Source organism: Saccopteryx leptura, chromosome 9 (genome assembly GCF_036850995.1).
Source record: "Saccopteryx leptura isolate mSacLep1 chromosome 9, mSacLep1_pri_phased_curated, whole genome shotgun sequence".
Classification (NCBI taxonomy): domain Eukaryota; kingdom Metazoa; phylum Chordata; class Mammalia; order Chiroptera; family Emballonuridae; genus Saccopteryx; species Saccopteryx leptura.
This window is the reverse complement of record NC_089511.1, coordinates 70,519,450-70,531,557: the sequence shown is the minus strand read 5'-3', so window position 1 is coordinate 70,531,557 and position 12,108 is coordinate 70,519,450. Positions and strand designations below refer to the sequence as shown.

Here is a 12,108-nt window from a genome sequence, read left to right as displayed (position 1 = left end):
CACACATACTGCTCCTCTCTCTTCCACATTATGTATTGTCAGAAACCTGGACTGGGAGCTGGGCTCACTTGGTTTTATAGATGGGCAAGTCATTTACCAGCTCTGAGGCCCACACCAGGCAAGTGACTTGCCTGAGATCTCCAGTGAGCCAGCAACAGCACAAGACTGGAATCTGGATCTAGGACCACTAGGCAAGCTCACATCTACGGAAGGGTCGCATGGAAAGCCAGGCCTGATGGCAGACCCAGCAGTTCCCTCCAGTAGAACAGACCCAACGAGGTCTGAGGAGGAGACCAGGACTGTGTGTGTTTTGGGGGGTAATGAGTGTCGGTGACTCCCTCTCCTCTTTCTGGGGAAGTCTGCCCTGTGGCATATTGGGGGCAGGGGCCTATTCCACAGTGGCAGGACTGGAACTAGACTGTAGAAAAATGTCTCTATTTCTAGGTGGGGGCCTGCCTCACCTGCTATCTCCACTAAGAAATCCAGTCTGTTGGGACAGTTTACCAGGAGGACCCAGTATAGTAGGACAGTTTCCCTACCCACTATAATAAAAAGGGTTTGCACTTCTTGAGCTCTTCACTAGCCCCTGTGCTAAGCACTGTGCTTGGTCTATTTCATCTCCACAACCATCCTAAAAAAATGAATATAATTACTGTCTCTATTTACAGGTAAAGTAACTATGGCCTAGAGTTGAAGGAACTTCTCCAAGATCACTCAGCTAGAAAGTGGTATTAGCAGGATTAGAAGGCTGTCCCTGCCCAATTACCACCATCCTGCCCCACAACAAGACAGAAGAGGAGGCAAAGGCCTGTGGGCGTGGAAATAGTTACTGAGCACCTAGGAGCGCTGCTGGAATCCTTCCAACCACTTCGCTGACCAAGCACGCACATCCTCCCACTCAAGAGGAAACCAAGAACAGGGGAAGCATCTTGCTCAGAGGCATCAGCAAGTAAATAGTGGCAACGAGACCGAGAGCCCAGGACCAAAATGCCTGACCGCGTCTCCCCCACAGGCTGATGGAGAGGTAAGCACCGTAATACCCAGAAGGCGGGGTGGGCGCGGCCGCCGCGGGAACCATCGCCTGCCGCATCTGCCCAGTGGATGAGGAGAGGACGCGAAGGATTGAACTCTGGTCAAGTGCACACAGGTGAGCTAGGTGGTGCTCCTTCGATGTAGCCAACTAGCTCTAACGCTCCGGCCCAGGGAGCTGAAATTCAGGCTGAGCTCGGACCCCAGAATTTCCCGGTTCCCAGGGAGAGTGCGACGAGGAGCCAGGCGGGGGCTCCCGCTCCCTCCCAAGAGCAGCCAAGTCTGAACTCAACCCCAGGCTCGGCGTGGGGGGCGTTCGAGGGAGTGTGTCGTGTGTCCCCACCTCCAACCCCAGGCCCTACGGGGGTCACTCACCCAGAACACTGTGGAGTAAATGACGAGCGAGAACTTCAGCCAGAGGTAAGAGAAGCGCGCGCAGTAGCGCACCTGCTCCGAGTCCCCGCGGGGCATCCTGGGCACGCCGGACGCGGGGCTTCGGAGCTCCCTGGCTAGGTCCCTGGCAGCGAGCAGCCCCACCTGCGGCTGCCTACCGGGCTGCCCGCCCCGCCACCGGCGCTCGCTCGGGGACTGACACCGGCGAGCCGCAATCACAGCTGGGGCGCTGGACCGGCCAGCCCCAGCGGCCAATGGGAGCGAGGCACCGGCCCAGCCTCTGGGAGGGGGCGGGCTGGGGGCGGGGCTACGACCCGAGACCCGAGGAGGAGGAGGAGAAGGGAGGGGCGAGGTGTTTGCAAAGGAGGTCGCTTCAGCTCAGGAGACGCCTGCACTAGTGGGACGCGAGAGAACGTGTAGAGGAGCTGTAGGGAGAGAGCGAGAGTGCCTCTCCGGGGTACATGGAAATGCACGCTTCCCACTGTTGTCAAGAGGGAAGACTATGGGAAAAGGGCAGACCTAACTTCTAAGGTGCGAAAATGTGTAAGATGTGAAATGCAATAAGGAAGTAGAGTTATTCAGCCTGAGGAGGGTAAGGTCCCTAAGACCAAGGTGGGACTAAGGGGTCCCCCATGGATCTGGGGCCCAAAGTTTCCTTTTATAACAGATCCCCTTTCCCCAACCAGTCTCTGTGAATCCCCTTCTCAGCGGCCCGATAAAATCCCAAATCTGCCCTTCCGGGCCTCTTCCTCTAGGAAGCCCTCCCCTTGGCCCATCCTCAGGCCAGGTTAGCAGGCCCCCTTCCTTTCACACACTCAGCCCAGGTCTGACCCAGCTTCTTCCCAGCAGGCCTTTCCTCTGCCTGGTGCCAGACGTGGCTGTGTTGTCTCCCACAGCGAGATGGCCCCAGCTTGACTCACAGCTGTCTCCTTGCTTCCGGAGCCTCGCTCAGCCTGGAGCTTGGGAGTCAATCTGTGTTTGTAGCTTTGGTAATTCAATGTGTGGCCCAGAGGTCATGAGCAAAAGGCAGTGCTAGGTGGGGTCCCTGCTGGTAACTGCAGGAATGGCACACTCGTCCAGGTCCCTTGTCCTGGACTCCCAAGCCTCCAGTATACACAGACTCCCAGAGATAGACAGACCATTGGCCAGCCGGGCCCCCAGGGCTCTGCTCTAGAAAGCAAAAGTGAGGATGCGGGTGGGGAAGGAGCAATGCCCTGGCCTGAAGTGTTTAAGGGAAGTTGAGTTTATTGGTGGAAAGGGAGTGGGCCCTGTAAGGCTCTTCACTTTGGATAGAGACATGGAAGCAGGGACTACTGCAAGTAACCTTCAGATGAATAACTGAGGCCCAAGAAAACATCTTACCACAATGCTAAAAGTTGTCCTTTAAGGAGGAGGAAACGAACTCCTTATCCCTCTTTGGGGGACTTGCTTCCCTCACTCAGCCCTGCAGCTAGTCTTAAACTCCCTCTTTGAGGCACTGGTCTCCACCCTCGGAGGGCTAATTCAGTGCCTTGTCCTCGGAGGTATTTGTCTGTCTCCCTCTCCCTGAGAGTAAGCCTCCTAGCCTGCACTCTCACTCACACACACAGACACACACACAACTGAGCCCTGTAATACGCCCTGGAAAATGAAGCTGAGACACCCCTGCACAGGAAGCCTGGAGCTCTTTGGGGCTGGCACAGCCTTCCCTGAGCTCTGAGTGCCTTCACTGTCCCTCCCCACCCACCCCTCAAACCCAAGTGCTGAGGGCTGCCCCCCAGCCGTATTTGCAAACACTGAGACCTCAAAAGTGGCAAACTACTTTCAACTTTTCCCTCATTTTTCCAGGAACTCGGGGCTAGGGGTCAGCATGGCTAGTGCCAATTCTGGTTTTGCCATTAACTTTCTGTGAGACTATAAGACTATGTGGCATAGATAGTGTTACACACAGGTGTGACAGATTAGAATCACCTGTTGAGCTTTTGCTGTGTCCTGATATCCAAGCCCCACCCTGGTCAAGTCAGAATCTCCACCTGCAGTACCCGGGAATCAGTATTTTTTTTGACAGAGACAGAGAGAGGGACAGATAGGTACAGACGGGGACAGAAAGACAAGAAGGGAGAGAGACTAGACGCATCAATTCTTCGTTATGGCTTCTTAGTTGTTCTTTGATTCCTTGTTTGTTGATTGCTTTTTCATATGTGCCTTGACAGGATGGGGGAGCACTACAGCAGAGCAAGTGACCCCTTGCTCAAGCCAGTGACCTTGGGCTTCAAGCTAGCAACCTTTGGGCTCAAGCCAGCAACCATGGGGTCATATCTATGATCTCACACTCAAGCCAGCAACCCCACGCTGGTGAGCCCACGCTCAAGCAGGCGACCTCAGGGGTTTAGAACCTGCGTCCTCCACGTCCCAGTCGGATGCTCTATCCACTGCGCCACCACCTTGTCAGGCCCAGTATTCTTTTAAAGGTCCCAGGTACGTTCTAAAGTGCAGCCAGGACTGAGCATCACTGGAAGTCGTGAGGATGAGGTGGTCTGCCAGCATTTATCAGAAAGGTCACACTCCAGAGGTCACTCAGCCTATCCAGTAGAATGCTGATAAATGTTAAGTAACTGTCTCTCCCTGGGGGAGGACCCAATTCCATAGTGTAAATATTACCAATTATAGTGTAAATGTTCCTAGTTTCCATAGTGCAAATATTCCACCATATCTGATTTCAAGTTACCAACTGGAAGTCAATGAGTCAGGGAGTGAGGAGAAGTGGACACAATCATACCCAATCAGCTCACCAGCTCTGCAGCTCTCCAGGTCTCGATCCCCACCCCCAAGCTTTACTGACCAGCATAGAGAATGCCATAATGAACATAGCAGTGAAATCCGTGGCTTATTAATTAGCATAGAGCTCTCCTTTGTATTAGAAATAAGCTCTCCTTTGGTGAAATTAGTAGTATTCAAAATATGTAGATTGGCTACAATGGTTTAGTGTCACCACCCATTCTTTGTTCAGAGTACAGTAAAAGAATCTCACTTAGGACTGATGCACCAGCCTAAATCCTTGAAGGGTCCCTTGTCTCGAGGCATTCTGGTGGTCTGGCGGGACCGTCAGTCTAACTGACCCTGCCTCTAGAATGTTGTGTCTTCCCTGAGTGGATCTTTCATGCAACATGGTCGACCAGCTAAAAGAATCTTCACCGACTTTACCAAACAGATTATATGAACCAGTTCTGTGGCTACTTGCTAATAAATGTTTGTTTTATAAATATTTGAATGGGCAACAGAATTTGTTCTGAGATCTATTTCCATGATAACTTGGTAGGGAGATTACAGTGAACTAACCTTCACTTGAGTAGATACTACTATTTATTGAAAAGAACCTCAAGACTCTGCAGGACCAGTTTGGCTTGCATGTCTGCATTCATGCCACTGAACAAGTGACTCCATCTGTGCTTCTGTTTCCCCATGTATGAAACTATGAGGCTGCACTGTTTCTCTTCTAGCTCTAACAGTCTTAGTTATAGTCTTCACCATCAAGTCAGTCAACACATGATACTGAGCTCTGCCTATGTCAGCCCCTGCCACAGGCTCTGGTCATACAGCTGTAAACAAGATAGACCAGAGCTTGCATTCTCTTCTCTTCCGGAGTGCAAGGTTGTGGGGACATGCAACCTATATAAAACAAATACATGGAAAGGGTATTTTCAGGTACTGACATGTGCTAAAGATCTGGGAGAAGAGTTCCAAGTGCAAGAAACAGCAAGCTTCAGAAAGGCAATGAGAAAAGAAAAACCTTGGAGGGGTCCCCGGTGTCCTGCAGGGATCAGGGAGGAGAGAAGAGGGCAAGGTCCGAGACATAGGCAGAAGCCTCATAGCTTTGATAAATGATGTTGATTTACGTTATTTCCAGTTTCAGTGATAGTCACTGGTAGGTTTTAAGCAGGGACCTGATACAGAAGCTGATTTATGCTTCAGAAGGCTATTGCATGAAGAATGGACAAGAGGGGACTAGGGCTGGGAGGGAAGGAAAGCTGGTTAGGAAGCCATTACAGCAGTCTTAGAGCAAGAAGGGTGTGCCTTGGCCTGGGGACACAGCACTGGAAATGGTGACTGAGAGGTTGCATTGGGGATATGTCTTGGAGATAGAGCAGGGTTTACTGACAGAGTGGGTGGGACATGAGGAAAAGAGAAAACAAGGATGATCCCAAGTGTTTTTACCTTGGGCAATTAGTTAGGTGTTGCTGTCATTTACAGAGGTGAGGGAGATCAGAAAGAGAGGGGGTGAGAGGAGGTTGGAGGTCAAAAATTACTTTGGTGCCTTGGCTGGTGGTGCAGTGGATAGAGCCATCCTGGAGCGCCACAGTCATCAGCTCAATCCCAGGTTTGCCAGCTTGTTTCCCAAGGGTACCGGCTCAATCTGAGGGCACCAGTTCAAGCCCCGGTCAGGGTACAGATGAGAAGCAAGCAATGGGTGCACAACTACTAGAACAACAAGTTCATGCTTCTCTCTCTCTCTCTCCCCCTCTCTCCCTCCCTCAATCCCTCCTTCCCACCACTCTCTCTCCTTCTCTCTCTCTCTCTCTCTCTCCCTTGCTCTCAAAAAATATTGCTTTGTTTGGCCGTTACATTTTGGGGATATCTTTTCAAGTATGAAGTGGAGTTGACCGAGGAACTCAGAGGTGAGGTTTAGGTTGGATGATATAAATTTGAGCGTCATCAGATCAATTTAAACCATGGACCTATGTGAGATCATCTAGGAGAAAATGTAGCAAGAGAAGAGAAGATAAAGACAGACCCTCGGGTCGTCCAGCACCGAGCGGCTGGCAAAGGAAACAGACAAGGTTCAGCTGATGAGGTAGAAGGATGATGAGGCCGGTGGGGTGGCAGGAATGTCTGGAGAGGAGAGGGTTTCAAAAAGTTAAAAGAGATGTGCAATAGGACTTAGTTCCTAAGAACTCCCCTTACTACACCAAGGCTTCAATTATGTCCTGAGAGGTCAGGGGGGGAGCAAAACAGAGAAGTGACCAACATCTTTGCAAGATGTGGATCATTGGTGACTTTGATAAGAGCTCTTTCAATGATGCAATGAAGACAAAAGCCAATTGAAGTGCATGGAGGAGAGAAAGGAAGGGGAAGAAACGGAGGAGGAAAGCACAGATATCACAGGGAGCGTCCACTCCCCGGCAGGTGCAGGAACATCACACGGGAGGGAGTGCGTAGGTGGAATTCCTCCCAACACACCAAACTGCCTCTCAGGCCAACTGTGCAAGAGTTAGCCTCCATGTTGGAGAGTTTAAACGGCCAGGAATTCTTTGCAGCTTCTCCATTGTTAAAGAAAAATTTCAGTTCAGTAAATCTGAAGATCTAATTGGCTTCATTAAGTGATTTATGAACAAGAAGAGCACTCGGAGGAGTTGTACAAAATGAAAGTTGTGCAAAAAGAGTCTGGAACTAAGAAGTTAAAAGAATGGATTTCTTCGGGCAAGGACAACTTCCCGTAAAGCAGTGGTCCCCAACCCCCGGGGTCGCTGACCAGTACCGGTCTGTGGGCCATTTGGTACTGGTCCGCAGAGAAAGAATAAATAACTTACATTATTTCTGTTTTATTTATATTTAAGTCTGAACAATGTTTTATTTTTTAAAAATGACCAGATTCCCTCTGTTACATCCGTCTAAGACTCACTCTTGACGCTTGTCTCGGTCAAGTGATACATTTATCCGTCCCACCCTAAAGGCCGGTCCGTGGAAATATTTTCTGACATTAAACCAGTCTGTGGCCCAAGAAAGGTTGGGGACCACTGCCACAAAGGAAGGCAGGGGTTCTTATCAATCAGATTACCTCTCTAGTGTGGATCAGGAGATTCCACTGGTTGGTTGAAAATTCCACTCCTGGGAGGGGCTGAAACTTCAATTAGGTTAGTTACTAAGTTTTAGCTTGGTGATATGGCTTAGCAAAACTGACTCCATTTTGCCCCTCTCCCCCCCCATTTTTTAATAGCAAGAGGTAGAATCTATTTCCCTACCTCTTGAATCTAAGCTGTCCCTTTGACTTGCTTTCACCAATAGTATGTGACCAAGGTGAGTTTGTTTGAGTTCAAAGCCTAGGAATCAAGAGGCTTGCAGCTCCTGCTTTGTGCCCTGCTGAAATGCTGCTTCCATGAGAACAAATCTGAGCTAGTCTGCTGGAAAGACCACAAGTGGTAGAACCAAGGGTCCTGACTGACAACCACCACCTACCAGACACGTGAGTGAAACCATCTTGGACCGTCCAGCCTCTCCCCTGACAGCTGACTGTATCTACATGAATGAATCTAGCGTGACAAGCTAAGCCAAGCCCAAACGTGCCCACCTACAGAGTCATGAACTAATATGCCATTGGGTTTGTTTGTTTGTTTGTTTGTTTGTTTGTTTGTTTGGAGTGAGAGGAGAAGAGATAGAGAGAAAGACTCCCATGTGTGCCCCGACCAGGATCCACCTGGCAACCCCTGTCTGGGGCAGATGCTGGAATCAACCAAGTTATCCTCAGCGCCTGAAGCCAATGCTCAGACCAACCCCAACCGAGCTATCCTCAGCTTCTGGGAACGACTCTTGAACCAGTTGAACCACGTGCTGTGAGAAGGGAAAAGGAAGAGAAGGAGGAGAGGGAAGAGAGAGAAGCAAGTAGTTGCTCCTCCTGTGTGCCCTGACCAGGGATCGAACCCCAGATGTCCATACACTGGGCCAATGCTCTATCCACTGAGCCAACAAGCCAGGGCCTGTCATTGTTGTTTTAAGGCATGAAATTCTGGGGTGATTTGTTCCATAGCAAGAGCTAACCGGTACAGTCTTAGAGCAAGAAAACAAATAAAGCCTATAAACTAAAATACTTATTTCCTTCTTTTTTCATCAAAGTACTGCCATTTTGAATCTACATATTTATTCTTAAGAGAGACTTCTGTTGTTCTTCAGGTTTTCCATGACTTCGCTCGGCGCCATCCCCTGGCTGATTTCAGACTGTGTCTCCTTTCCGTTCGTCCTCTTTTAACTTTCAGTGATCTCAATTTATTCTCTACCCACTATTCATTTATTTACTTATTTTTCTACCCACTATTCATTTCGCGTCAGATGCTGGGCTGTGGGCTTTCACATAATTACCTCTGAATTCCTCGCAACCCATGGAATTTTATGTGATGAATCCCACTTTATAAATTAGGAAACTGAATTTCAGAGAACTGACTTTTCTCCATCAGGAAGTTCAAGTGCTTTGTGACCCAGCCAGCCGTGTGCCTTCTACTTTCATGCAGTTGTGGCTCCAGCTACACTAGACTGAAATGACTTAACTGTAGGGTTTAAAAGGGAACAATACAGCCTGACTGGAGGTCACACAGTGCATCCACCTGAGATGCTAAGGACCCCTGTTGAAAATCCCAAGGTCGCTGGCTTGAGCACAGGATCATTGACATGATTCCAAGGTCGCTGGCTGGACCCAAAGGTTGCTGGCTTGAGCCCAAGGTCACTGGCTTGAACAAGAGGTCACTCACTTGGCTGGAGCCCTCTGGTTAAGGCACATATGAGAAGCAATCAAAGAACAACTAAAGCAGGGGTCTCAAACTCACAGCCCGCGGGCCGCATGCAGCCCGCCAAACAATTTTGTGCGGCCCTTAGACTAATCCACGAAGTTCAAAAGATTTTGGATAAAATTAAGTAAGCCTAGGGGCCTACTTGTATTTTTCATTTCTCTAGCATCCTAGCTAGATATTAGCTTAGTTAACAGCAGTTGTGATGAGAACTACAGTTTCTGGTCGTTTTGTGACACTGAGTAAACTGCATGTACGATTGTGCTTGTTGTACTGATTTTTTTTTATTTTCAACTGCAGTGAGAAAAGTGTTGCGTAACAGTTGCCTTTTGTAGACCTAGTGGGCCCGCCCAACGCCTGTGATCTTGCTCTGCGGCCCACATGCTGAGTTGAGTTTGAGACCCCTGAACTAAAGTGAAGCAACTATGAGTCAATCTTCTCACCTCTCGGCTCCCTGCCTTCTCTCTCTCAAAAAGGAGTTATAAGTTACTGCAAGAGAGCCATGAGATTTTAAGTGTTTTGTAAAAAAAAGAATCTTCAAGTCTGGAAGTGCGGCAGGACTTCTTCACAGCCTTTAACATGGGAATGAAGATTTTGTCTCTCTAGGAGGAAGGGACACTCGGCCATTCTGAACTATATTTAACCATACAACTCTATTTTCCCCAGTCACCAGTTATTGATATCCCAAAGAACTAGTATCTCTCAGAATGTCCTCTGGGAAACGCGGCCCCGTGGGACTGCTGCCTAACTCTTTTGGAGATGGAAGCGACCTCCTCAAAGTAACATGGTGTATACTTAAGAGGAAAATAAAAAGCGAAAGAGATTATTTCTGTTTTGTGTTTGACTTTGCAAAATTACAGAACTTTCTCTGCTGTGATTGCCAGACAACCAGCTCTGTCAGTGATCATACCTCCTAGGGCCCTGCAGGGAGTGAGGAACACACATGGGTGACTTTGGGGTCCAAGAGGATTTTGGAAAAGAGTCCTCAAGGAAAGCAAGCGCTCAGAGCAGCCTGGGTCACTCTGATGGTTTTCATCCCTGAAGAGCTGCCTCTACAAGGCTTGCTCCTTCTGGCCCCTCTGCCGACTCCCCATCACTGCCCCCACAGAAAGCTGACCCCTCTTTTTGCACCCTATGGTCTTTCTCTTACCCGTAGCTGCTGGACACCTCTCCTTGCAGCCACCAACCCCATGACTGTTTCTGTAGCCTTCAAAACCTCAGGGGACTTCCTGCCTCCTTCAAGGCAAACAGAACCGAATCACCTGTCTTAGAGACCCACTCTGGTCCTAGATACCCACCATGCTCTACCCCTCCCTCCCCTTCTTCCTGAGACATGATTCTGGAGCAGCTGGGTAAATGCTTCCTCCCACAGAGGTCAGCCCAGGCCTCCTTCCTACTGCTTCAGGGCTGCTCCCGACCAGCTGTCCTAAGGAGCAGCTGTGGGGGGCGGGGGTGGTAGGGGCTTGAGAAAGAGGTATTCTAACCTAACTGACCGATCACAGGAACTATCACTAAATAATGGCACCGCCATGCCATGGAGCCTGTGCAGCCGCAGAAGTGACATGGGAAGGCATTGAGCATTGTGGGAACTCATCTCCATCCACTGAGGCTCTGTCTGTTTGGGGATGGTAGTGGGTCCTCAATCAGGTTCTTCTAGTTCTGAGACTTCAGCAAGTCTTTCTGAGCCTCCATTCCCAGTGATGTGTTGAGGAACAGAGGAGTGCTGTCACAACAGAATAAAACCTGTGGTCTTCAGAAGGAGACAGCTGCTGAGTCCTGGGAAAAGCGCCCAAGCGCGCACTGCGCCTCTGTCAGTGTGAGGTCTCAGCTACACGAAAGAGGGGCTCTGAGAAGAAGGTGGGCGGGGTGCTCTGAAATAAGACACCAGTAGATGCCCAGCCCTTTCCTGTGCAACTAGGTTTCCCAGCCTTGGTGTCTCCACAGTCTTAGGGACCTCTTCACTCCTTATCAAGGGACAGGGTCCTGTGGCTGCATGTTCCTGAAGATGCTGTGAGACTTGGCCCATTCAGCACATCACCTGCAGCTCTCAGAAACCCTGACTGACTGCAAGTGTGGGTCTCGGCTCCAGACACGTGGACGCCAGCCATGTCCTCACCTCACCCGTGGCTCCCAGGGCTGCTGGGACAGAATCCTCACCTTGGTCCTGCCCGGGGATGCTGATGGCACATGGGCCTCTTTCTTCACAATCTCTCACCCTCTGCATCCCTTTGGGGGAGAAACAGATTCCTAGCAAGATGTTTCTTTTTCTCTTGCCCCTTCTTTCTAAGATGATCAGCCATCCTGGTTTGTCCGTAGCTGAGGGTGGTTTGTGGCACATAGTATGTCTAGTATGTTTGTTTTTTAATTTTTTATTTATTTACTTTTTTAGATTTTATTTATTCATTTTTATTAGAGAGAGAGGGGAGAGAGAGAAAGATAGAGAACAGGGGGAGGAGCAGGAAGCATCAACTCCCATATGTGCCTTGACCAGGCAAGCCCAGGGTTTTGAACCAGCGACCTCTGCGTTCCAGGTCGATGCTTTATCCACTGCACCACCACAGGTCAGGCCAGTATGTCTAGTTTTAAAACTAGAACAGTTCCTAGACAATGTAACAGTTTGCCTGGAACTGAGAGGTTTCCTGGGATGCAGGACATTTGATGCTGAGACCAGGAAATTCCTGTACAAAACCAGGACAAGCTGGTCACCTTGCTTCTTTCCAGCCTTCCCGCCATCTCACAGATGCTCAGAGGGGCACGTGCAGTGATGAGAGAGCCCCAGCCAGTGCCCTCAGAGGAAAAGTCAGAGCTGCGGGAGGGGAAGACCCAGCCATAGGACCAGTGTCTTCAGCTATCTGAAGGCTAGTTGTGGCAAACACTGGATCTGGTCAGGATGGGGGGGTCACATGCTAGCCAACTCTGAATGAGGAACTGGGAGCATTAGTTACCCTCTCAGCACACCCGCCTGTCGGTGAAGCAGGACCCTTCGAGGTAACCAAATGAAATTACCAAGCACTGTCCCTAGAACGAAGCAGGTACTAAATAACTGCGAGTCAAATCTGCCAGCAGCTGCCACACTTCTGTCCAGTCCAACAGCGGAGGCACCGGAGCCGCCGCACACATTGCAGGCAACACCTCGGAGACACCAGAACCACTT

General features: G+C 49.8%; 1 protein-coding gene and 1 long non-coding RNA gene across 3 annotated transcripts in view; one reads left to right on the top strand and one right to left on the bottom strand.

Moving 5' to 3' along the window:
- TSPAN15 (tetraspanin 15) overlaps positions 1-1,635 on the bottom strand; it is a 54,488-nt gene extending 52,853 nt beyond the window's left edge. The window contains exon 1 of one of the 2 annotated variants that reach the window (XM_066349879.1): positions 1,405-1,635. In XM_066349879.1, the coding sequence (XP_066205976.1) occupies positions 1,405-1,500 (96 nt within the window). In that variant the 5' untranslated portion in view covers positions 1,501-1,635. The remainder of the gene's footprint in view (positions 1-1,404) is intronic. The other variant, XM_066349878.1, reaches the window with a different exon arrangement.
- On the top strand, positions 925-9,754 carry LOC136381315 (uncharacterized). The gene is made up of 4 exons (XR_010747053.1): positions 925-1,147; positions 7,465-7,642; positions 8,347-8,980; positions 9,375-9,754. It is a non-coding gene; the product is annotated as an uncharacterized lncRNA (long non-coding RNA).
- Positions 9,755-12,108: the final 2,354 nt, after the last annotated feature.